At 38.0% G+C, this 24,452-nt stretch overlaps 1 protein-coding gene across 1 annotated transcript; it reads right to left on the bottom strand.

The window, feature by feature from the left end:
- Positions 1 to 6,591: 6,591 nt before the first annotated feature.
- Positions 6,592 to 22,513, bottom strand: GHITM (growth hormone inducible transmembrane protein). The gene is made up of 9 exons (XM_027860853.1): positions 22,412 to 22,513; positions 18,917 to 19,091; positions 15,875 to 15,974; positions 15,157 to 15,268; positions 14,750 to 14,891; positions 13,732 to 13,840; positions 11,445 to 11,633; positions 10,233 to 10,404; positions 6,592 to 8,025 (listed from the first exon to the last, which is right to left on the bottom strand). Exons 2-9 carry the CDS (start codon positions 19,052 to 19,054, stop codon positions 7,941 to 7,943), a joined length of 1,047 nt encoding a protein of 348 aa, XP_027716654.1. The 5' UTR covers positions 19,055 to 19,091; positions 22,412 to 22,513; the 3' UTR covers positions 6,592 to 7,940.
- Between the last annotated feature and the right edge of the window lie 1,939 nt (positions 22,514 to 24,452).

The following is a 24,452-nucleotide window of genomic DNA, read 5'->3' as shown; positions in this document are numbered from 1 at the left end:
CTGCAGTATGTCTCCAATAATGAAGAAATAGCATAAAATAACTCAACCAGGAAATATATAACTGAAAAAAGAAACAGGTTGGACAGAGAGCAAGAACAAGGGATAAGACAGATTCGCATGAAATAACATGTTGTTTTCATGGAACACTCCCATGGAAATATTAAAAGACTCAGTGGAAGGTGCATTTGGGGATGAGATTGTGCTCAAATTTAGCTTTTGTTATAATTACTTAAAAACACTATGCACCTAGTCATTAAATGTATGACAACCATTCAGAGATCATCCTAACATTCCATGCATGAAAAAACAAACGTATGAAAACTCCTATTGTCTAGACTTTGATATACAATTAGTTTGATAGCCTATTGAGTTATCAACACATTTATCTTTGTAAAGTTATGAGAGAATATAGACAAGAATTTTATAGGGTGAGAAGTCATAGATGAGTTATGGTCTGAACTAATGGAGGGAGATGATCACAGATTCATTGAATTGTAAATTTAGTAATTGGTTTATGTTTATTTATTCCTTTATCTGGGAGTAAGCCTCAAGAAAGGGCAGTGAACACATCTTAACTAAACTTGATATCTCTTTCCAGTGTCTAACAGTGCTATGCATAAAGTAGGCACTCAACAAATATTTGTTGAATTTAAGTTAGCTCTATTTGTGTAAAAAATGAAGATATATGGAACCAGGAGGACACTAAACACAAGAATCATAAGAGATGTAACTTGGGAAAACAGATTTTTTATAATCTCATTAAACACAGAAGTTGGTGTATTTGAGTCATAATTCATCTGTAAATCAGATTATGAATAACCTGATTTTTTTCTATTCATTTTCTCACAAGGACATGGTTTCCTATCAGAAAATGTGTTTCATTTTTTAAAAATCAATAGCAACTAGTCACTTCTGATGACTCAAGTGGATCACTCAACCAGGCCAAAAAAAAAAACAAGCCTGCAACACACAGTGACACATTATATTTTCTTTACACATGTAAGTAGACAAGACTGTTCCACCATTTCTCAGAAATGCCATGGACTCCCAGAAGCACACAGAACTGGGATGATTAGTGAAACTCTTAAACAGTTGGTAGGTTTATTGGATACACATCATGATGAAGTTACAGGAAAATTCCTTTCCACCAAATTCATTTGATTAATTTAGTTGAGATATCTGGGCTTCCTTGAACTTACCTTCATTGAGGTGCCCTTACAAAATTATTTACTGAATTTGAACTCAAGACTATGTCTTAGATGTTAAAAAGGGTATTAGGGGCACTATGTTGGGTGTTAAAAAGGAAAATATCAGTCAAAGCTAACCTCGTTGGCAAGTGTTACCAGATTTGGAGGTTACACATCATTAACTGTTGTTTGCCAAATCTGGTGGATATACATGTTATTAGTAATTGTTTACCAAATTTGGAGTACATACACAATAGTAGCAGTTATTTACCAAATTTGGAGGGCATATACATCATTACCAAACTGTACCACTCAAGTCCTTATCTTATTATAGAAAAACTACATAACAACTATTCAGTCACAAAATAGAGTCAGTTATGTTAAGGCAACAAACATTCTCACCATAGGGCATAATATGAGAAATGTTGTAAAAAAGCATATTGTTAACTGCCAAGTGGATTTTACAAATGCCAGTGACTCATTAGAGGGAAAGAATGCACACATTCACCTTAACCCCTGTTCCTAACTCATCTTCTGTGTCTCCACAGGGGCATCAAATGCCATCCTGAGCTTCTAGAGGCAGAGTAAGACTAACCCAGGTTGCAAGACAAGACTGCTTTCCTTCTGTACTTAGACCCAGTTTATCCTGTTTGTTTTGTTTGTACATGGTAGTTTGCATACTGTCTCCCCCATTAGACTGTGAACTCCCTGAAGGTAAGGGCTATTTTTGCCTTTCTTTGTATTCCCAATGCTTAGCATAGTGCCTGGCACACAGTAGGAGCTTAATAAATGCTTGCTGACTTGACAAATAGCAGGAAGTGAGGTCCTGCCCAATTGCACCCAAATACTGGTTTTTAAGAAATTCGAATAAGAAAGCATAGGTGATATTAAAATAATTAAAGCACTGGATGTCATGTAGATGCAAAGGTTTGGTGAGCAGACCACTGCACTAAGGATTCAAAACTGCCTTTTTTTCTAACTTTCTGTCCTCAGTTAATAAGGAGACCCCATCTAAGGTCTATTAAAAATTCTGTGACTATGCCTATGATGAGTCTTGCTTTAATTATCAGTAAGGAGCACTACATCCTTGGGAAAGGTAACAAAGCATAACTAGAGCTGAAGAGGCCTCAGAAAGACCTTTCATATCACTCCCCCTTCCTTTTTTCACCAGCAACAAGGAGTGGGTGGTGAGCAGAAGAGGGAAGTTAACACCTTTGTTCAGGCAGATCTGTTATCACACTTAGAAGGCACAAAAACCTGTCTGAAACCTACTTTCTTTTTTTCATTTGTCTCTGCTTCTGTGTCAATACAGGTGACAGAACTGCATGGGGCTCTTGAAGATTATTCTGTACAACCCCTTCATTTTATATGTGACAAAGGTCCAAGCAGGGGAGATGACTTCCCCCCCCCCCCCCCCCAAATTCTGCATTTGGACAAAATTACAAAATCAATGCAACCCAAGTTTCTTCTTCTTTTCCACTCACCCACTTTTTTATGTGCTCCTCCTGTCTTTCCTGAATTTTACTTATTTAAATCTGTGCTCAAGATATCAGTCATTTACACCTTATTATAAATTTGTACCTCTGTGTACTATTTGCTAGGAATGCTTGAACTTTATGTTCAGTCTCTCAGCATGGAATAAAATGCTCATTATCTTGTTTAAAGAATTCATTTATAAGTCTGGGAGAAAGGTATAAGTAATCAATCAACAAGCATGTTAAGCCAAGCACTGTGTTGGATTCTGGGAATCCAAAAAGTCAAACAGTCTCTACACTGAAGGAGTTTACACTCTATCAAGGGAGACAACATGTAAACAAATAAAAATACATATGCAGAATAAATATATACATAATGAATTCAAAACAAATACTAGATAGTTAAAATATAAACTAGGGAGGGCACTAGAAGTTGGGAGAGAGGAGATACATTGCAGTGCTTTGAAATTATACTTCAAAGCACATCATACACCTCTCACTGCTATGGGTTTTTTTTTTTTTTGGCTAGGATAAAGTGACTTGCCCAGGGTCACACAGCTAGTAAGTGTTATGTGTGTCTGAGGCTGGATTTGAACTCAGGTCCTCCTGAATCCAGGGCCAGTGCTCTACCCACTGCGCCACCTAGCTGCCCCTATGCATTCTTAACCAAACAAGGAATAGTCAATTACAAAAGATAAACTGTTACACTTCTGCAGACAACAATAATGCATCTAGGATAAGAAGAGGAATGGTCAAATAGGGAAAAAAAAATTTTGTATCAAATTTCTTTGAGAGTTTGGCAACCAAGATATTGAAATGATTTCTCAAAATAAGTTTTTATTGATGACTTATTTCTTACATATCATAATTATCCAAAATAAATCAGCTTAACTGGTCAATACATTGAAAAAGTCCTAAAACCTATCTGGTGTATAACACCAATGGACCTCCCACCTTCACAAAGGGCTGGATTGGGGGTGTCCTCTTTGTATCTCTTCCCTCAAGTCCTCCTGGATCTTTGGTAATTTTGAGTCACTATTGATTTTTTCGGTGTGTAGTTCTTCCCATCTAAATTTCTGCAGTTACTGCGGTATTATGTTGTTTTCTTGGTTGTGTTTACTTCACTCTGTATGAGTTCATACAGATCTTTCCATGCTTCTCTGTATTCATTACACACATCATTTTTTTCTTTTAACAGCAAGTCATATTCTATTCCATTCATGTACCACAATTTGTTTAAGTCATTCCTCAATTGATGAGTATCTACATGGTTTCCAATTCTTTATTATATATAAATATATACATATACATACATACCTACCTACATACATATATAACTACAGGCATTTCCTGATAAGTGATCAAAAGATATGAACAGTTCTCAAAAGAATTGCAAAGTATTTGCAACCACATGAAAGAATGCTCCACATCACTAATAAGAGAAATGCTAATCAAAACAATTATGAGGTTTTACCTCATCCTCTACACAAGGTATAGCTAGATGGCATAGTGAATAATTCTGGGCCTAGAATCAGGAAGGCAGGTTCAAATCTAGCCTCACAATCTGAGAGACCCTGGGCAAGTCACTTAACCTGTTTGCCTAAGTTTTCCAATCTGTAAAATAGGGATGACAATAACAGCACCTATCTTCCCAGGTTGTTGTGAGGATTAAATGAATAATTGTAAAACACTTAGCACAGAGGCTGGCACACAGTAAGCACTATATGTTACCTATCATTATTATTATTATTATTATTATTGTTACTACATATTGGCAAAGATGACAAAAAATGGCAAAAATCGGGACTGTGGTATGATTAGAGATTAGGCATACTAATTAATACACTATTAATGGAGTTATGAAATGACCACCTTTTTATTTTGTTTTTTTTTTTAAATATTTTCCCTCCCAATTACATGTAAAAAGATATCACTACTTTGGAAAACAATTTGGAATTATGCAACCAAAGTGACTAACATCTCTAAACTTTTTGATCTGGAGAATCTTTCACTAGGCCTATACCATAAGGAAACCATTGATAAGAAGAATCTCCATATATACTAAAATATTTATGGCAGGGCTGCTTGTGATAGCAAAGAATTGAAAACAAGTTGATGCCCATTGACTGGGGAATGGCTAAACAAAATGTGGTATATGAATATAGCAAAATATTACTGGGCTGTAAGAAATTATGTGTGTGATACAGAAAAGCATGGACAGATCTACATGAACTGATGCAGAGTGAAGCACAGCCGAGAAAACATCATATATAATAACTACACCAAAGTAAATGCAAAGTATCACACACCAAAAAAAATGCAGCAAAATTATAAAGATTGAGCGTAACTTGGAAGTGGGAGTTCCACCGGTAACACATTGCACATGTTTTTGGACCTTTTTCAATGCATCAATTAGTTGTGCTGATTTTTTCCCTCTCTTTTCTTTTTGTCTTTAAAAATACTATTCGTCACATGGAAAGGCTCTTAGGGAGATGGAACTAGAGGGATACCGGGGAAAACTGATGATAAAAGAAACAAAAGACATAAAAACTTACTAAAAAAGAAATTACCCCCTCAGAAGGGCAGCTGCCCTGTCACTCTGGCAGTAACAAATCTCAGTTTACAAGAGTAGGGAGAATCATTCATTCATTTAACCAATATATATTGATTAAATACCTACTCTGTGCAAAGTACATAGGCACCAGACACAAAGAATAGTCCTTGCTGCCTCGATGTCACTTGGGAAAGAAGTCTTCAGTGGAGTGGCTCAGGGATCTCTGCTAGGCCCTGGGCTGTTTAATCTTCAGCCACTGACTTGGATAAAGGCATAGGACGGCCTATGTATGAAACTAACAGATAGCAAAAAAGTACCAAGAGAGATATTAAGCACACCGGATGAAAACTGTTAATATTGAAAAAGATGTTGCTAGGTGAGTTTTGGGCCAAATCAAATGTGATAGAATGGAATTGAATAGGAAAAAAATCTTACACCAAGATTCAAAAAATCAGCTGCATAAAGATGGAGAGGCATATTTGGACAGCAGTTCATTCGGAAAAGACAGGCACAGCCACATATAGAGCTCTTGACTTGAAGTCAAGAAGACCCCAGTTAATCCTGCCTTGGACACTTACTGGCTATTTGACCCTAGGCAAGTCATCTAACCTCAGATCTATTTCCTCAACTGTAAAATGGGGACAACAGGGTTACTGGGAGGATCAAACAAGATTTTAAAGCACTTTGCACACCTCAAAGTGCTATATAAATGCTAGCTATTATCTGGGGGTTTTAATTAGTTCCTTCTTCTTTGTTCCAAGTATGCAATGGTCTTCCTTTGGTCTATGTTTTTCTTCCACCCACCAACCTCTTGACAGAGGAAAGGGAATCCAACAACCTGAAATTTAATAGGGATGCATGTAATGTAAAGTTCTATAACAGCCTAAAAAAGGAACAACTTTGTTAAATACAAGACTGAGTATAGCTCAGCAAGTAGAGTTTAATGAATCGGCAATGTGATAAGAAGTCAAGGGAGCTAATGCTGCCTATAAGCTGTATTGAAAGACTTTGTATCCAGGAAATAGCCCTACCACTATGCAGAGCACATTTATATTGGAAGATCCACCTCATTTTTCTAGAAATGTCACTTTTTAGGGATTTTTACTTCTCATCTATAGGAAAAACTACATCCTAGAAAAACTGAAAATTACCTCCTGTGCATTAAGGCAGGCAGTAACTACTACTATTTAGATGTAAGGACATGGCTGAAGTAAGGACTCTCAAAAGTTTTCCTCTCCTGTAAATCTAAAATTACTTAAAATTTCCATGGTATAAAACTGGTAGCATCATTTCTAAGTTTTTTTTTAAAAAGAGCCCCAAACAATTTACTTCAGTGTATGTGTAGTTCCACTGGAGAAATTACAGACCAATCAACTATCAGGCTAGATCTTTATTATTTCGGAAATAAGCACATCATTATCTCTCCAATGGATAGATCAGCTATTTCTGGATAGCTGGTGATAAAACACATCTTGCCAGAAATAGTAATTATATCATTGCAATAATTTTACATACTCAATTTCATTCATTAAAAAACTTCCAAAAATAACTTATTCTGTGTCATAAATTTCCAAGCTTTACTTAAAACAAAGTTGTTTCTAAATTAATAATGGACTGAGGGGGAAAATCTGTGGAAAAATTAACATTAATAAAAACAATATTTTATGAAGACAGAATTAATTTGGCCTCTAATTTTAGCATTAGTGGGGGAAGGATGCAGTAACATTGATCTTTGATAGTGCTGGAAAGTGAAATGACGCCACATCCTAAACATCAAACAGGATCTTTTTAAAAAACAAAAGACAGATAAGCCACAATCTTTGACCTATGTTGAAAAAGCAACATCTCTGTGTGTCAATGTATTTCCTGTAGCAAGGTTGGAATAGGCAACCTATTTGATACTTTTGAAGCTTTAAGTTTAAAGCAAAATATGTCTCAAAATAAATAGTTCTAGAAGATAAAAAAACAGAACTTACAAATATAAACTATGATAGGAATACTTGGGGGAGGTTAACATTTTGAGACTGGATGGAATACTTGGGGGAGGTTAACATTTTGAGATTGGATGGATTGCCAAAGCACCTTCCCTACACTTAAAATACAAGTATCATATTGATATTCCAAAGGTACTGTCACAATGACACTTGGCTGTCTTTTTGGGATAGATGTTTCACCTGAAAATATCAGTTGGGTGCTAATCATGTTAAAGGCAGCTATACATCAATAACTAGACCTGATAAACCCTAACCATTGCCAGTTAGCAAGTGGCGATCACTTAACATTCTTACGGCTGAATCTAAAACTAGAGATAGGTCCTTTACAGCAATCCTGGGGCTCTCTCTTGTACACACTTGACTCATTTTTGGATGGCAATAAGAGTCTTTGTTAAATAATATTATGAAACAAGTAAAAAATATGGACAAACAGAATGTTGAAATAAAGTGATACTACTGAAAAGTTTGATTTTTTTCCGTTAGCAATTACTCAAAGATGAAAACTGGAAATTTTATATGCTTATTTGCAAGAGAATGGTGAATTTATTCTCAAGAAAGGTAGAACTTGAAGCATCACACTGTATTAGAATATCTTAACCATGCTGAGGTGGCTCTGAACTTCTGACTTCAACCAAAGCTGCTTGTACAAGAAATGATTTAACAAGTATACACACCAAGAACACAAGCAAGAGTATCTAATGAGGTTTGGATGGTTCAAAATGCAATCAGTTCACTTCTTCCTGTTGCTCCCAGTTGCTAGCATGGTGGCTACTCGCATAAAGATATTTAATGTATCCATGTAGATTGACAACATCCTAAAAGAGAAAAAGAAGTTGATAACACTGTTCTAATGACAATTATTTGGTAGATTATCTAGAAGCAACTATTACAATCTCATTATTTGCAATGGAAAATGAAATCTAAAAACAACTTTAATAAACGATTAGGCATCTGTAAATAATATCACTTTTCCTCTTTGCCTCGTGTTTGACTTGGAATGTGGCAGTGTTAAAAAAGGACAAATTAGTCTGAAGCTCTACTACACATTTTTATACCTTGAAAATAAGAAGTCTGTGAGGTAGCAACTGATCAGGTTTGTGTCATCAAATGAAGCCAAGCAACACAACTTTTAAAAATGTGTCAGACATTAGTCTGACATTTGCATTTATAAATGATATCCCTTAACACCCCCCCCCACCCAAAACACTTTTTCCATTAGCACCATAAGCTTATCACTAATTGAAGTGTTATTTTTAGAAGAAAAATAAAACCATCAAATTTGCTGCTGGAGAGTTTGCATAAACTCAAGCATCAGAAACAAATGTAACCTATATTTCACTTTTTAAAAGGAAGCAAACAGAACACCTGGTATTTTGTCAAAACCTAACGAAGACTATTTACTTCAAATTACTATATTGCTACCACTTAAAAGACAGACCTCAGAATCTCTGAAAGAAAAATTTATGGCAATTTTTTTTCTTTTGAATTTCAGCTGCTACATATACTTTGGACAATTTTCAAATATGCTATCTGCATCTTTACCACCAACCATTAGCTTTCCTAAATACCATAATGCCAATTAAAAGTTTTTCTATACTTTGCAAATACTTATAACTTATTTATTAAACTGAATGACACTACCATGCTATCATACCATATAGTTATAACTATGTCACTACAGGTAAAAATGAGTACAAAATCGAATATCTATCTAGCACCTATCAGTTCTATAAATAGGGGAAGAATCATGACCAAACAGAGATTCAAATGAAAAATTTTGATTATATAAAGTTGAAATGCAAAGGAAAACAACTCTGAGGTATTATCCCACACCCATCAGACTGGGTAACAGAAAAGGAAAATGACAAATGTTGGATGAGATATGGAAAAAAATATGTACACTAATGAACTGCTGGTAGAGTAGTGAGCTAGTTCAACCATTCTGGAATATACCCATAGGACTATAAAACTGCATACCCTTTGACCCAGCAGTATCATCACTACTAGGTCTGTATCTCAGAGATTTCAAAAAAAAAAAAAAAAAGGAAAAGCACCTAAATGTACAAAAATATTTATAGCAGCTTTTTGTGGTGGCAAAGAATTGGATATTGAGAGGATGGCCATCAACTGGAGAATGACTGAAAAAATTATGGAACAGGAATGCGACCAAATACTATTGTGTTGAAAGAAATGATGCAAAGGATAGCTTTAGTAAGACCTGGGAAGACTTGTATAAACTGATGCAAAGTGAAAAGAGCAGAAGCAGGAGAACAATTTATATAGGAAAAGCACTATTGTAAAGATCTGTGAAAGACTTAGTAAACCTGATTCCCTATAATTTCTTTTCTTTTCTTTTTTTTGGAGGCAATCAGGGTTAAGTGACTTGCAGCTAGTAAGTGTCTGTAGCCATATTTGAACTCAGGTCCTCCTGACTCCAGGGCTGGTGCTCTATCCACTGTGCTAGTCAGCTGCCCCTGAGCCACTACAATTCTAAATGACTCATGGTGAAAAATGTTACCTACCTCCAGAGAGAGTACTGATGGACTCAAGGTGAAGACTGAAGCATGTTTTCTCTTTACTTTTTTTTCCCACTAACATAGCCAAATGCAAAAATTTGTTTCAAATGATTGCATATTTGTAATGGGGTTTTGTTTTCTTGCCCTCTCAATGAGTAGGGGAGGGAATGGGGGAGAGAATCTGGAACCGGAAGTAAAAACCGATTTTTTTAAAAAGTGCCTATCTAAATAGAAACTGATGTTAACCCACGTTCATTTTTTGTTAAAGTTTTCTAAAAAGAATGAAAATAGATACAAATGTATAATTCCAGTAGCAATGTGGGTAACACAAGTTTTTCAAAGTAATTCAAACTCATTAAAAATGAAGCCAATCAGATCGAACTATATAATATTTCTTTCAAGTTTAAAAGCCTGAAGATTATTTCATTCAACACTGTTTAAAAAAAGAAATAAAAACATGGAAAAAAAAATCAGCCTGCAGTTTTCTAACACCGGAAAATACTTACGAGTTAATGGGGTCATATCTTTCTGTGCCATATATGGGCATTATTTCTGCACGCTTGATGACTTTCTGTGTATCATGTAGAAGGAATATGCTAAAAAGAACTAATCCACCATATATTGCCACAGAATAAAGACTAGCCCCAAGTGCAGTAGTAGGTGGCAGAAACATAGATCCTGAAATCAAAATGGAAAAAAGCAATTTTAGCAGTTAGGCTTACAACTTTCATGTACTTTTTATTTCTATTTATTCCAAGACCAGAAAATAAGTATCCTGCACATTAAGCAACATAATTAAGAGATTGTTACATTAAGTTAGATTTAATGACAATCAAAATGGAAAATTTGCCCACTGAATAGCTATTCTTTGTAATTTTGTTGTTGTTTCATCAGTCATTTTTCAATCGTGTCCCACTCTTTGTGACCCCATTTCAGATTTTCTTGACAAAGATAATGGAGTGGTTTGCCATTTGCTTTTTCAACTCATTTTATAAATGAGGAACTGAGGCAAACAGGGTTAAGTAATTTGCCCAGAGTCACAAAGCTAGTTAAGCGTCTCAGGCCAGATCCGAACTTAGGAAGATGAGTCTTCCTGACTCTAGGCCTGGCACTCTATCTACTGTGCCACCCAGCTGCCCATTCTTTGTAATAACCATGAATTATCCTCATATTCACAGAATCTTAAGACTTGGAGCAGGAAGAGACAACTTTAGAGATCAATTAATCCAACCCCCTCATTTTTAGAGGCAAGAAAACTAAGGCTCAGTGAGATCAGCAGTGTCAGGATTGGGGTCCAATACTCTTTCCATTATGCTACAAAGCTCTATTCCTCATCTGTTTTATTAGGCCTCTTTTCAGGGGTGGGGAACCTTTGGCCTTGAGGCCACATGTGGCCTTCTAGGTCCTTGGGTGCAGCCTTTTGACTAAGTTCAAGTTTTATAAAACAAATCCTTTTATTAAGGGGATTTGTTCTGTGAAGTTTAGATTCAGTCAAAGGGCTGCTCTTGAGAACAGAAGTCTAGTGATATTTATTTAGACCAACTGTGATAATGTCCATTTAAAAGCCTATTTCATAGCATGCCAGCTAATAAAAATTACATTTAATATAAGCACATTTATGTAACTCCTAAAAATAATCAACCTCCTAATTAAATTATTCAAGTTATTTGTTATAAATCATGGTACAGAATAAACAGATCAAAAGTAATCATGCTTACCCAAAGAAGAAACAAAGACAACACCCAGGCCCACTCCCAGTGGTGCTCCCATGTTTAGAAATTTTTCACTTGGAGCACACATGGCTACAGTAGAGAGGCCACCCACAATGCCTGCTGTATACCAAAGGGCTCTGAGGATCAGAGGGCCACCCAACAAAGTCAAAGGGGCCACCACTGTACCCATGACACCTAGGGAAATAAAAGGAATTTAAATATTAGTTAATACTTATGACATAAACCAATATACATTTTATGCAATTATTTAGCAAGACATTTTTCTTTACTTAGGAATAAAGCGAGTAGTTGTATAGTCACAAACCTTATTGAATTCTCAAAAAATTATACTACATACCAAATATCACTTTTGTTAAAAACATTCTTGGAACTACCTAAATTATATGAATATATATCACATATTACCAAAAAGTAAAAGGCTTAGAGAATATCAACCTAGATGAATAAAATTCTTTTCAACTTTTTAAACAGATGCAATCCCCAAAGACAAATTTCTTATGACAATATAAATGTACACCAATGTTGAAACAAAGCAAGCTTAAATGAGTAGCTCAAAGCTAAACATGATAGCAGATGTCATAAGCCAATTGCTGAAAGGACAAAATAGAATAAATGGAAGGATAAAGATAATCTTACTTAGACCACAAGACCCTTAGGGAAGAATAATGCTCCAGTTATTTGAAGACTACACTTTCAGCTTGTAAAAAGCATTTCTTTTTTTTTTAAAAAATTGTCACACATACGTAAGTAAGCTTTTTATAAGGATTAAGGACAAAGAAGATAATATTTTAAATAAGCAAAAGTAAATTGTGATGTCTTCTGGTGCTAACAATACCTCTATACTAAACTGCCTGTGTAACCAATTTTGTAAAAATTTCCTACAACCATTTCCATTATTAAATAAAAGAAATGTTTAGTGTAGTTTAATGACTAACTTAAAATATTTCTTCTCACTAAAAATAGGAAACTGTCAATGAATATAAGTCTCTTATAGGCCATTCATGATTTGTCAGTTGCAATTCACAGCAGAATTTTGGGGTTGATAGACAAGTTCAAGCAGATTTCAGTGGAAAAAAGCAAGCTCCTTATTTATGAAAACACAAGATGTTTCATTTTTGTCTTTGTGTCCCTCATACTAGGTAGTGTATGAATTTAATGTCTGTGAATTGATTGGTGAGAATGGTTTACATTATGCTTTTGCATTATGATACTATTCTAGAATGCAAAATGCATATTTGAATTTTTAAAATGAGAAATATTAGGCATAAGGAAAAAGCATGGTTATGTTAAACACTTTCAAAAATAATTTAAGAAATTCTTAAGATTCTTCAGTAATTTTGTATAAAAAAGTATGAAAACATTCTAAACAGCTATACAACAGAGGCTTGCTATTCATATAACATCATGAGGATTATTATATTGTATAATAGGTATGATTCATAATACCCCATTGACCCCTTTAAATAACATGCACAGTACAATGCTGCGGTGTCATGCCCCCTGAAAGTACCCTGCAATAGACAATCTTTTTGTGATGAGCTCAGCTCCTCTGACTTCAGCCAATCTTGTCTTCAGACAGAAGATGGAGTCTGTGGGCCCATGCTCCAAGTCTTCTGTGCCTGTGGAACTTAAGTTATTGTTCAATGTTGGCTTAAGATAACCTGAGGTCACTTTCTATGCCATGGTAAAGCACCCAATATCGACTTCTGTCCCTCTATACTTAAGAGAGAGTCAGCAAGTATTATAGACTCATGAAGAAAATCACTTTACCATGAAAACTAATAAAAACAACTAGGCTTGCTAAAGATGTCTTGCCTTAATTGACTGGCAAGCCAATAGTAATTTCAAGAACCTCAAACACAAACAATCACTCAGTTTTAAGGGGGGAAAACATATTGAAATCATCCATTTCTGTACCTTAACATACTTAACTCTAAACTCAAAATAGCTACTATTCTTGCATCAGACAAGACAGACACTATTCCTACTCTGTAGGGCTTTCAGATTTAAATGTTATGTTTTCACAAAGAATAAAAATATGATATGTCTTCATTAACTCTTTTGTACGGTTTTAAAATATAACCTTAAAGACTGATAATTTTGTTTCTATCAACATTCTATTTATCTGTAAAGGAACATTGATTTTTTCACAAACTGCTTCTAAATTTAAGTTGACAACATTCCTTACAAGTTGTTTATCTCTAAGAGAGCACCATAGAGAACAATACTTGAAGATAATTAAGAACATATTTGTAAACCATGGAAGACATACCAGAATGGAACATCCAAGCAAGATGTTTTAGGCCTGGGCTCTGCTCATATGATATTGACCGAACCAGCACTCCAGCTCCAATCATGGCTGCAAAAGTTGCTCCAATTGTCTATAAGATGCAGAGTATTATTAGGAAAAATTATGCTTGCTTTGATTTACTTCTGTAAACCCAGAAGTGTTAAATATTACCATTTACCTTCAAGGTTTAAAAAAGGAAGATAATATTATACTTCCCAACCTCAATCCAGATACGAAGTTATCTTTTCAATTTTTGAACTTTCTTTAAATATGTTTAGCAACGGCTCCCTCTGCTGTTAACAAGAGTCTTAGAAATTCTTTGCAACAAGTTGGAAGAACAGTTAAGAGTCTGGGACGTGAGGATTTTCAAGCTGTACATTCAGCTCCCGTTAGCAGTCCGACCACCAGGCAAGTCACTTAACCCATCACTGTTCAGGAAACTCTTTTAGGCTTTAGAGTACAGATGAGTTGCCAATCTACATGGTAGAGAGAGCTTCCACTCCAGAAAACCACCAACGAACCCCATACCCCCAAATTATATTAAATTAGATCAGTACATTAATATGTTATGTCAAAGACATATTTTGTTGTAGTTTATTGTATGAAATGCGGTCATTTTTTGCAAAAAATTTATTAGAAACCAATTCTTCATACAATGTTATTAACAGACACTTATATTATAGTGATTCCTCAGTTATCAGGCACAACTTGCCTTGATAATAACATTTTTTTAGATAAGAGAATTCTCAAAATAAATGATGCTTGATCTTCTCAGTGCCAATAATTTATATTGTTGATCCTTGAATTTTTTTTAACAGAGTATACTGAACATAATTTTATGAAAGGATTGATTTTGATGTCTTTTCAAGTTCTTGATACATCCACATACCTGCCCTTTCACTGATTTTCCTATAAAAACTGTCATGCCATTCTAACTGATAATTCTGTCTTCAACGTATTCTTTAAGAGCTTTAAAAGAAAAAATTCCAAATGAACTTACCAACCAAGAGCCTTTCATCATAAAGGTCATTAAAGCAGGTGATCGGCTAACTGCTAAGGCAGACAATGCTGTCAAACCAACACTCCCCGCGAAATACATATAGGTGGCATGAATTCTATCTTTCACATACTGTGGCCAGATTCTGTAAGAAACACATGACAGATAGCTAAGGCTGTTTTGGGGGTTAATTTCATGGATTTTAATATTTTGAGTTCTTATCATGCTTTGATTTAGTTTTAGCTAGTTAAGTCCAGTAAAGTTGCAAGAAGCAGTTCCACTTTTATTAATATGTTTATTTCTATGGAGTTGACTGGTGGCAAAATATTTCTCAAATGGCTGATGATATGTGCAGTGAGAAAACAATGAAACTTAGTTAAGGACAACAATACTTTGGGGGATTTACTTACACTGCTTTTTCAATAGCCCCAATCTCATTTGACATTCCCAAGCCATAGAAGCAGAGTGCTCCAAGACCAACAGCAGCTCCTCCAGCAACAAACCATCTTCCCATCTGATCAACTGCAGAGGATAGGGGAAAGGACTCTTAGCATCTGAATTGGCAAGTATTAATGGTATGACCTCAATGTAAAGTTTATCTTAGGAGAAACAGTATTAAAATTTGCTTTGTAACAGTCTGATCACAACATTTTAAATCTTTTATTTAAAAAACAAATAGGTTTTGAATATAATTTTACCTGAAGTGAATGCTAATTTATATAATCAATTTTTATAACAGGAGGTAGGGGGAAGGTTCAATTTCCTTAATATAAAGCTTCAGTTACTTTTGCCTTTCAGCAAATTAAATCCTGACTCTATACCAAGAGAGTCAGTAAATAACAAAATGCCATCATTCCACAATGCAAATAACATTTAGTTTTAAGTTCAAAAGCTATATTCAAGCTGATTTCTTTTAAGATCATTTGTGTAGAGAAGATAGTCATACAAACATTATTTCCTAGGAGAGTATCTTTAAAACCATACCGTAAAATCCAGTATACCACATTTCCCTTCCAAATTGGCTACTGAATTCAATAGTTACAGAATTCTAGAATTATTAATTTCTTGAATGCTAATGAATGATATTGTCAAAGTTGAAAAAAACTTAAGATTCAGACTGTTACCTACTTTTAAACACCCTTTCTGCTGATGGCTCGAATGCTGCTTCCTTAATTTCTTGGCCAGTTCTTCCACGTCGGACCCCAATTCTTGATTTGGTGGCATAGCCCTGATATATTTTTTAAAAAAGAAAAAAAAGTGAGTTACAAATAATACAACTAGCTTGTGAAGTGTATTTCTACATTGACAAAATGTATGTGATGGAATTTTCTTTTAAGTTACTATGATAACACACCTGAAATAAAAGATCTGGAATTCAATTCAACAGACATTTATCAAGTACCTACTATGTGCAGAGGGGCATTTATTATATTCAAGAGCTGGGGACACAAAGATGAAATAAGACACAAGCCACCAAGAAGCTCATGGTCTGGTGGGGAAGATAAAACATTAACACAATTTAGGAATAAGAGATCCATACACTACTGTGGAACTAGAGCTATAAAAGATTATTTCCAGTTTGAGGGAAAAGGGGCAGAAGAGAAAAAAGAAGACTTCATGGAGGTTAATATTGGGAGAAGGGAGAAAAAAAGGCACTCCATTCTGGGCACTAGCAGGGGTGTGGGGTGAAACAAGTATACAGGTATAGAGAAAGGTGCAAAGAGGACAAAAACAAGGAATGGGGAGTACTGCAGTTTTGCTTCATGGGAAGGGGAGCAGTGTGAGAATGATGAAAGCATAGGTTACAGTCACAATATGGAGGATGCTGCCAGGCTAAGGAACCATACTTGATTCAGTTGGCAAGGGGTAACAATGTGACTGCATCACCAGATACATAGAGAATGAGAGCTAGCTAACTAATGGGACAGAGGGGTTGTGGGATAAGCGGGAAGAGGAAAGAGAAATTCTGGATTAAGAGCCTCAAAGATTAGTAGGGTTGCAGTAAAACAGAGAGAAATAAGGGTGAGGAAGAGGAAGTTTTCTGGGAAAATAGGAAGTTCAGTTCGGATTTATTAAATTATTTCCACTGGGAAATCTTAGAGGGAAATGTGGGACTGGCATGTGGGGGAAAACAGTAGATGTGGTCATCTAGATTCAGAAATTGTCTGTATACCCCCAAATTCTGAATCTTCATTATCTTTTTGATGCCTTCATTCTTCTAAAACTTTTCAAACATCAGTGCCCTCCTTATCACCAAATTCAAAGGCATTTTTTCAGTCCCTTTCCTCCCTGACCTCTGCAATGACAATGTCAAACATGTAATCTCAAATGCTGTTTCCCCACCCCAGGTAAAACCATTCTCTTAGCTATCCCTCCTCAATCTTCTTCCTGTTCTAGTCACCCCAAGGTGCTACTCTTATTCTTTACATACACTCTCTCCTTTAGCCATTTTATTCATCCCCCACAGACTCAACTGTTACAACTCTCCTGGACTTCAGAACTGCATTTCCAACTGCCTACTTATGACACACTTTGAATAGCACCTGAAGTTTACGACCAAGTCCAAGAGAATCTAGCTTTCCCTCCAAACTTGCTCCCTTTGGTTTCTTTGTTTCTGTCAAAGGGCACTAGCATTCATCCTGCTACTCATAGACAAAACCTTCAGCTCTATGACCTTTCTTATATACAGGTTAATTTCGTCATGTCACTCCTCTACTCAAACATCTTTCATAGTTTCAGACTAGCTATCGAATTCTAAACTCAGCCTAGGCCTTCTAAAGCCTCGGAATGCCTCTCTGCCTTTCTAGGTTTATTTCTCACCATTTGTTTCCCCTATCTCATGGTTATTTCTTAGCAAATGGGACTACTTGCTATCTTTTATGTACCACATTACATTTTACCAGCACTGTGCCTTAGACCACATTCTCCTTTCTTATCCTAGAACACCCCTCATTTATATTGTTTCACTGGAAACCCTATGTAACCTTCAGATTCTGCCTCTAACATTGGCTACTCATGAAGCTTCCTCCGATCTTCCCATTTGGAAATGATCTTTATTCTGCTCTTGTTAATTCCTCTCAAAGTAGTTTACTCTATATGTCAATCAATGCATATTTGTACACTTGTCTAAGTGCCATATACAGCTTGGTGGTACAATGGATAGAGCGCTGGGACTGAAGTCAGAGAGACTTGAATTCAAATTCAGCCTCAGACACTTCCTGTGTGATCCTGGACAAGTCACTTAACCTCTGTTTGCCTTGGTTTCCTCAACTGTAAAATAGAGATAATAACATCACCTATCTCAGAGGGTTGTGAGGAACAAATAAAATATTTGTAAAGCACTTAGCCCAGTACCTAGCACATGGTAGGTGCTTACAGAAATGCTTATTCTGCCCTGCCTCCAAGAACTCTACCTTCTCCCCTATATCCACATAGCTGGACTGTAGGCTTGACACAAGGAAAGAGATCAAGTCTTGCTTAGCACCATACTTTGCACACAGTATATGATACTTAATGTTTGTTGAATAAAAGGCAAAGAAAAGCTAATTATAATTAGTATGCCTAATAACTTCAATGTCCCATATATTACTAAGTTATGAGACCCCAAAACAAACTATAGTTGTATTTTATTTTTAGTGAAGTTTTTGCAAACATAGTTAAAAAAATTTTTTTGGACTATAGTGGCATTATCACTTTTTCCAAATATAAAACTGAAAGAAAAAGACTGTTACTAGGTGGAATACTGCAAATTAAAGAACTCACTGGATCTAACGGTGAATAAAATGGATAAGAGGAACAGGTAAAGAGAAAGCTTTTGATCAGTTACCACTAAAAAAGAAAGGTGATTTGTGGGGACAAGGCTTGAAGTGTGTGTGTGTATATATATACATACATATATATATATGGCAAGAGCCTGCACGTTAGATAGAATCGCCATTTCGTTATATCATAGCAATGAACCTCTGGGGTTCCCTGGTAAGTCTCTGTTGTGGCCCTGAGTAAGTCTTGTGCCTCCAGCTAAGCTGCAAGTCACCCTTTCTGACTGTCTCAGGAGTACTTCTGTACTAGATATAAAAGGACTGGGGGGTTTATGCTATCTCCTTCTTTAGTGCATAATATGTTTTCAAAGAAGGTTCTACAAAATGTTAAATAAATCCAAATTTTACTTACCCTGTTGGATTGCAAGAGCCATTGATTTGTCTTCAGAATGGAATTCCTCAAAACAGGAGAGGTCTTTGTAAGTGTTGTGTGGAGAGTACTGGAAGGTAGGGTTAGGGTCCGGAGACACACAAACCTTGCTGCCAGCATGGTGTTGCAACAGGTTCACTTGATTATTTCTGAAATGCTTTTAAAAATTGAGATCTATTAGGTAAATAAAGCATTAGGGTAGAAAACCTCAGAAAGGTTACATTTCTAAATTTTTATTTAAGATTCCAGAGTAGGAAGTGGGAAGTTTCCAAGTTTTCTGCTCCTTACTAGTTTGTGTGACCTTAGGCGACAAGTATTTGTCACCCTCCTTCTTGGGCCTCAATTTCCCTCCCTGTAAGATCAAATGGTGTTGGCCTCATATACTAAATATATTAGTATGAGACTCAAGACAACTTTATATAGTTGTCTTTTTTTAAGCATGAATAAGGAGAGGCACACAGTAAGTGCCTACTATGCGCGTGGTACTATGCTAAGCATTTTACAAATATCCTGTGTGTATGTAAGGGGTGGAGGTGGGGGGGGAGGTTGGGAGAGGGGAAATAAAGTAAATATCAAATAACTTTTTTGCTTTCCAGGAATTTCAATTGAAACATTGGGAGGGAGAAATGAAACTCTTAAAGTTGCCGCTGTTTCTAAATTTCAGTGATAAACAATTGCTGTTGTTTCAAGTCTCATCTCCTTACCATTCTAGCTCTGTCAATTTCCCTAATGCTGACCACCTATAGAATTCATTGTGGTATTTAATATTATACTAGAACTGAGTACAAGTTTGAAGGCTTAAATATTATGCACTTAATGTAGAATAAGATTTCAGTGCTTTTTGAACAAGGATTTTATACTTTTTTTTACGTAAAACCACAGTATTTACCTATCTAGCCCACAGTAGGCAAAAACTATTTGACATGAGTCAAGAATCAGTCATACTCAGTATAATGAATGCTTTTTATAAAAATCACATATCATTATCCTGAAGGGCACCGGAAAAAATGGTCCCTTAAATCAGAGGTTTTAGGACCAAATGAAAATATGGATTGGTGATTGTATTTAAAACCTGCTTGTAGCTTAAGAGACTGACCGAGCCTTTCTGGCATAGTTTTAATTAACTGGTAACTGTCCTCTAGGGGGAATGCTAACATCATAGGGCATTATCCATTCTCAAGTCAAATAATTTGCTCAAGATCACAGGGATTTTTCTTCCCCCATGAACAAGGTTTAGAAAGTATTAGACAGTAACAATTTCATTTAGATATCTCACAAACCAAGATGTCATTTCACAAACATACCACCATAAGGCATAATCCATAACATGTTTCATATGTCTAACCCACAAACTTTTACTTAACTACTCAGAACGATTTAAACTTCTTTCTCTCGTAAAAATTACCACAAAATTTTGCTGGGGTCAGATTCCTATGGTGCTTCCCAATTAGAAGTGTGTTACCTGATGCCAGGGAAAATAGGGCTTGGATAACGCCAGGGCTTATGATGTAATCAGTTGGGCATCTGTTGTCAGGTGCCTCAACTTCTGCAATCAGTTTCTTTCATGGACTAGTAATAGTAGTAGCAACTGCCCCCATAGTCAATCGATCAATCAACAAGCATTACAAAGCAAAGTAAAAGACAATCCCTGCCCTGGAGAAGCTTATTATTGTTGTCTGTCCTTCCTTCTTGAAGAGGACCATGTCATCAGGAAGGTGATGCAATGACATGCAAGTGAATTGGATTCAAGTGAGGGAGCTGTGCAAAGTCACTGGCCTTATCTTCTGGAGCCATCTGCGTCCAGTGGCCAGATGGAGATGGAGATGGCCCAGGATGCAGTGGGAGACCTCGGCTTTTTTAAGCTAAGGTCTTCAGCTGGTCTCAGTTTGACTGAGGCAAAGCCCTTTCAGTGATTAAGGCTAAACAATAAGGCAGAGAATGGCCTCTTTACCTAGTGGGAAAAAAAAAAAATCAATGAGGGGGAGGGGGAGAGGTTTCTGGCTAGGGCTGGGTCTGGGACTTATTGTTGGCCAATCAATGAGAGTCAGAGTGGTTTGGGTTAAGGCTGGTCCTTAAAAAAAAAAAAAATTTTTTTTCAGAGATCAAAATTTATATTCCCTTTAGGCAGAGCACCCGAAGGTAAGGGCATTTGTCTATGTGGCCAGAGGGAAGGGAAGGGAAGAAAGAAAAGAGAAGAAAGCTGTGTTGTCCAACTGGCCAGTTTGGTCACTAGTGGGGCAGCAACTTTTCCATTCACAGAGATTGTTTGTCTTTCATTCTAAAAGAGGACCAATGACATTTGGCTTATTACAAGAATACCAAACCACTAAGTTGAGGGAATACCACCAGTGAAAGAAGTGCTCAGAACATTTTCACTCAATTTCATCGAAGTGTTCACATCCCTAGAACGTCAAGGTCAGGAACCAACAGGTACTGTAAATTCCTCCTTAGACAGGTGAAGGCCAGGAAGTCTGGTGAATTACACTGCTGCCCAAAGCCACTTGAAAGTGGGTAGGAAGCAATTCCTGCCCTTACTCCCAAGACCTCCTCCTCTATTCCCATGGAAGCCAAGGGAGTGATGGGGCCAGTGGGCAGCCTGGTCTAATGAACAGGATGAGCACTGGGTTCAAGTCCAGGACTTGCATTTAGTATTTTATCTGTTCTTGGGCAAATCATGTTACCTCTACTGGCCTGAGGTTCCTGTCTGTAAAATGAGGGGAATCTGGTTAGATGATCTCGAAGGTCTGTGGGTGAAGTCAGCAAACATACATTACGCCCTACTGCGTGCCAGGCCCCGTGCTAAGTGCTATGACCTTCTGGGGGTTTACTTAACCTTTCCTTTTCCGTTCTGACAGCGTCCAAGGGAAGGGAGCCTTGGGGCGGCTGCCTGTGGGGATGACTCAGAGCACAGCACCCGACCCCAACCCCAGGTAGATCCCCGCCCCCTCCTCCTTCTACTCTGGGACAAAGAGAAGGCCCCAAGTCTTGCCCCTTACTTGCGGTCTGACCTTAGGCCGCAGGAGTTTCTTACCCCCCCCCCCCCCCACCTTGGGCCTCAGTTTCTCCCTCTGCAACATGACAGAGATGGCTTCGGTGACCTCTAGGTCCTACGACCTGACCTTGGGGAGTCCCTTGTCCGCCCCGGGCCTCAGTTTCTTCCCCTGTAACACGATGGGGATAGGTATCGGTGACCATTACTAGGCCCTACGGCCTAACTTTGGGGAAGTCATTACCCACCAACCCGGAACCTCAGTTTCCCCTTCGATAAAGTAAGTTGGGGGAGAGCTAGACGACCTCTAAGGCCCCTCCCCGGTTTCCTGACCTCGTCCCTCCTTTTCCGAAGGAGGAGACATGAAAGAGGATGGGGGGCGGTGACGCAGGCAAACAGTCGCAGCCCCCAGTGGTTCCCAACAGCTCCAGTGGGGCAGGGCAGGCAGAGAAGGGAAGCGGGGAGGTGGGTGGGGGGATCGGAGGTACCTCACTCCTGCTGGTCAGCTCAGCGGCGCGGCCTCCTGATCTGGTGAAAGGCGCAAACGCCAGACCCTCCGCCCCGCCCTCCGCCACCGCCTCCTTCGTCTTCTTTCCTGCCTTCCGTGCCCGCGCAGCGTGCGTAGCTCCTGGAGGCCGCGCACAGAGCGAACGGTCAGAAGGAGCCAATCAGGAGGAGGCCGCTGCCGGCGGAAGGGCGGGCCTAAGGGCGCAGGCGCAGCCGCTGGGAAGGCTGGCGCGATGACGTATATTGGCGTCATAGTGCGGGGCGGTGGCGGCTCCTGGGGAAGCCGTCGCGTCTATGTTAGGTAGGGGCAGTGTAACTGTCCAGTCACGTGGCCTCTCCTCCGTTCCGCCCTCTCCTGCCCCCCAGCAGTTTCTGGAGAGTTCCTGGGGAGTCGCAGACTCCAGACTCACCTGAGGGATATCCCAAGTTGCATTTGAACCTCACCCCAAATGCTTTAAGCCCCTAGCTCCCAGGCATACACTTCGAACACAATCAACTCCTAATTAGCCTGGGGAGGCTTTGGGGACCGGGAGCCTGGTCACCCTGAGTTCAAATCCTGTCTCAGACACCTGTTACCTCTGTGACCTCCCAAGTCCCTAACGTTTGCTTAGCTCAGTTTCAACATCTGTAAAATGGGGATAACAAATACTACCCAATTTCTGCAGTGGTTGTGCCGATAAAATGAGATATTTGTAAAGTGCTTTTCAAGCCTTGCAATGCTACATAAATGCTATTTTTATTTGTAAAGGGCTACATAAGGGCTAGTTATTATTATTATTAACCAGATTGCTGCTAAAAGGTACCACGACACAGAAAAAGGTAAAGACCTCTATATTTGGATAAAAAGTTCAGTTCAGTCACTCTCCAATTAGGAAGACTCCTAACATTTACATAGAGGTTGGGATCCCTGCCTGGCTATGTTTATCTGGCATCTCTGTGGTTGACGCGAAATTCAGGTTACTGGAAACTTTTGGAAAATGAGGGAATTTGGGGAGAGTCTGCCCTTTTCCCAGGACATCCCTTTTCACAGGCCTGTATAGCTGCTGATCCTTCTTGGTTTCTCCCTTCTCTACCACAGGTCACTCCTACCTTTACTTCTCAGAGGTGTGCTGGGATGCCCAGTTTGGGATCTACCCTCTGCTTCTAGGCCCTCAGAATTTCACTTCAGAGAGAGCTCCTCCCGTTTTTACACATTTCTTAGAGAGGGATCAAGTCCCACACAATCGCTTTGTGTGTAAAGAAGTGTTCTGGTTCTATTTATACCCAGTTCTAATTGTTTGACTCAACCAAACAGGGTTCTTTCCTAACAAAGACAATTACTTTTAAGTCAAGAGATTCTAATGTAGCAAAGTCAGCCCTGATTTGGATTCCAGTCTAGACCTCACTGGGTGGATGGCAAGTCATTTACCCTGTATGTGACTCAGTTTCTTCATCTGTAAAGTGAGAGTGTGTCTAGCCACTTCTAAGTTCCCTTCCAGCTCTAAAATTCAGTGCTTCTGTTTTTCCATTTCCCTTTCTTCTGCTCTCAGTTGGCCAACAATTCTCTTTATGCACTTGCTTGTTTACTATCTACCCACCCCCTCCTCTACTCCCATCTAGCAATGGGAATTTGATCCAAAAGTGGATGATTTCTGCTGGAACTTTAGAAAAGCCTTTGGAAGTCTCTGACCACCTTAGCGGTTAAAACAACAAAACAAAACCAGTTAATAGCTCAAATAGATCTGACCCTATTATCTTTCAGGTCTGGATCCTGTATCTATCCTTTCAGAATCTGAATCACAATCAAGTTTTTGAAATGGCCAAAGGAGAAGAGTTTGTGGCAATATACTACTTAAGCATCCTGAACTTTCTCTCCTAAGGGCAGTGATTCTCTGGATCTGCTACAATGAGGACCTAGGAATGGGGCCCATTGCACTGAGGCCACTGACTGTCCTCTGAAGGGGGTGGTGGCAGCGGAAGAAAAACCTGAAGCCAAACCTGGCTGTGGTCTGGGCCACAGAGGTGAAGGGTGGCAGGTGAGAA

The sequence above is a fragment of the Vombatus ursinus genome, unplaced genomic scaffold (assembly GCF_900497805.2).
Source record: "Vombatus ursinus unplaced genomic scaffold, bare-nosed wombat genome assembly UNPS02000749.1, whole genome shotgun sequence".
Lineage (NCBI taxonomy): Eukaryota > Metazoa > Chordata > Mammalia > Diprotodontia > Vombatidae > Vombatus > Vombatus ursinus.
Note: the sequence above shows the minus strand (reverse complement) of the source record. Positions and strands in the feature narration are given on the sequence as shown.

Bases quoted from the DNA above. Each gene is read 5' to 3' on its own strand.
- GHITM (XM_027860853.1), bottom strand. From the start codon at position 19,054: ATGCTGGCAGCAAGGTTTGTGTGTCTCCGGACCCTAACCCTACCTTCC. The intron at 15,975-18,916 runs GTAAGTAAAATT...AAAATATATCAG, and splicing joins GGCTCTTGCAATCCAACAGG to GGCTATGCCACCAAATCAAG. The intron at 15,269-15,874 runs GTAGGTAACAGT...TATCCTCTGCAG, and splicing joins AGCAGAAAGGGTGTTTAAAA to TTGATCAGATGGGAAGATGG.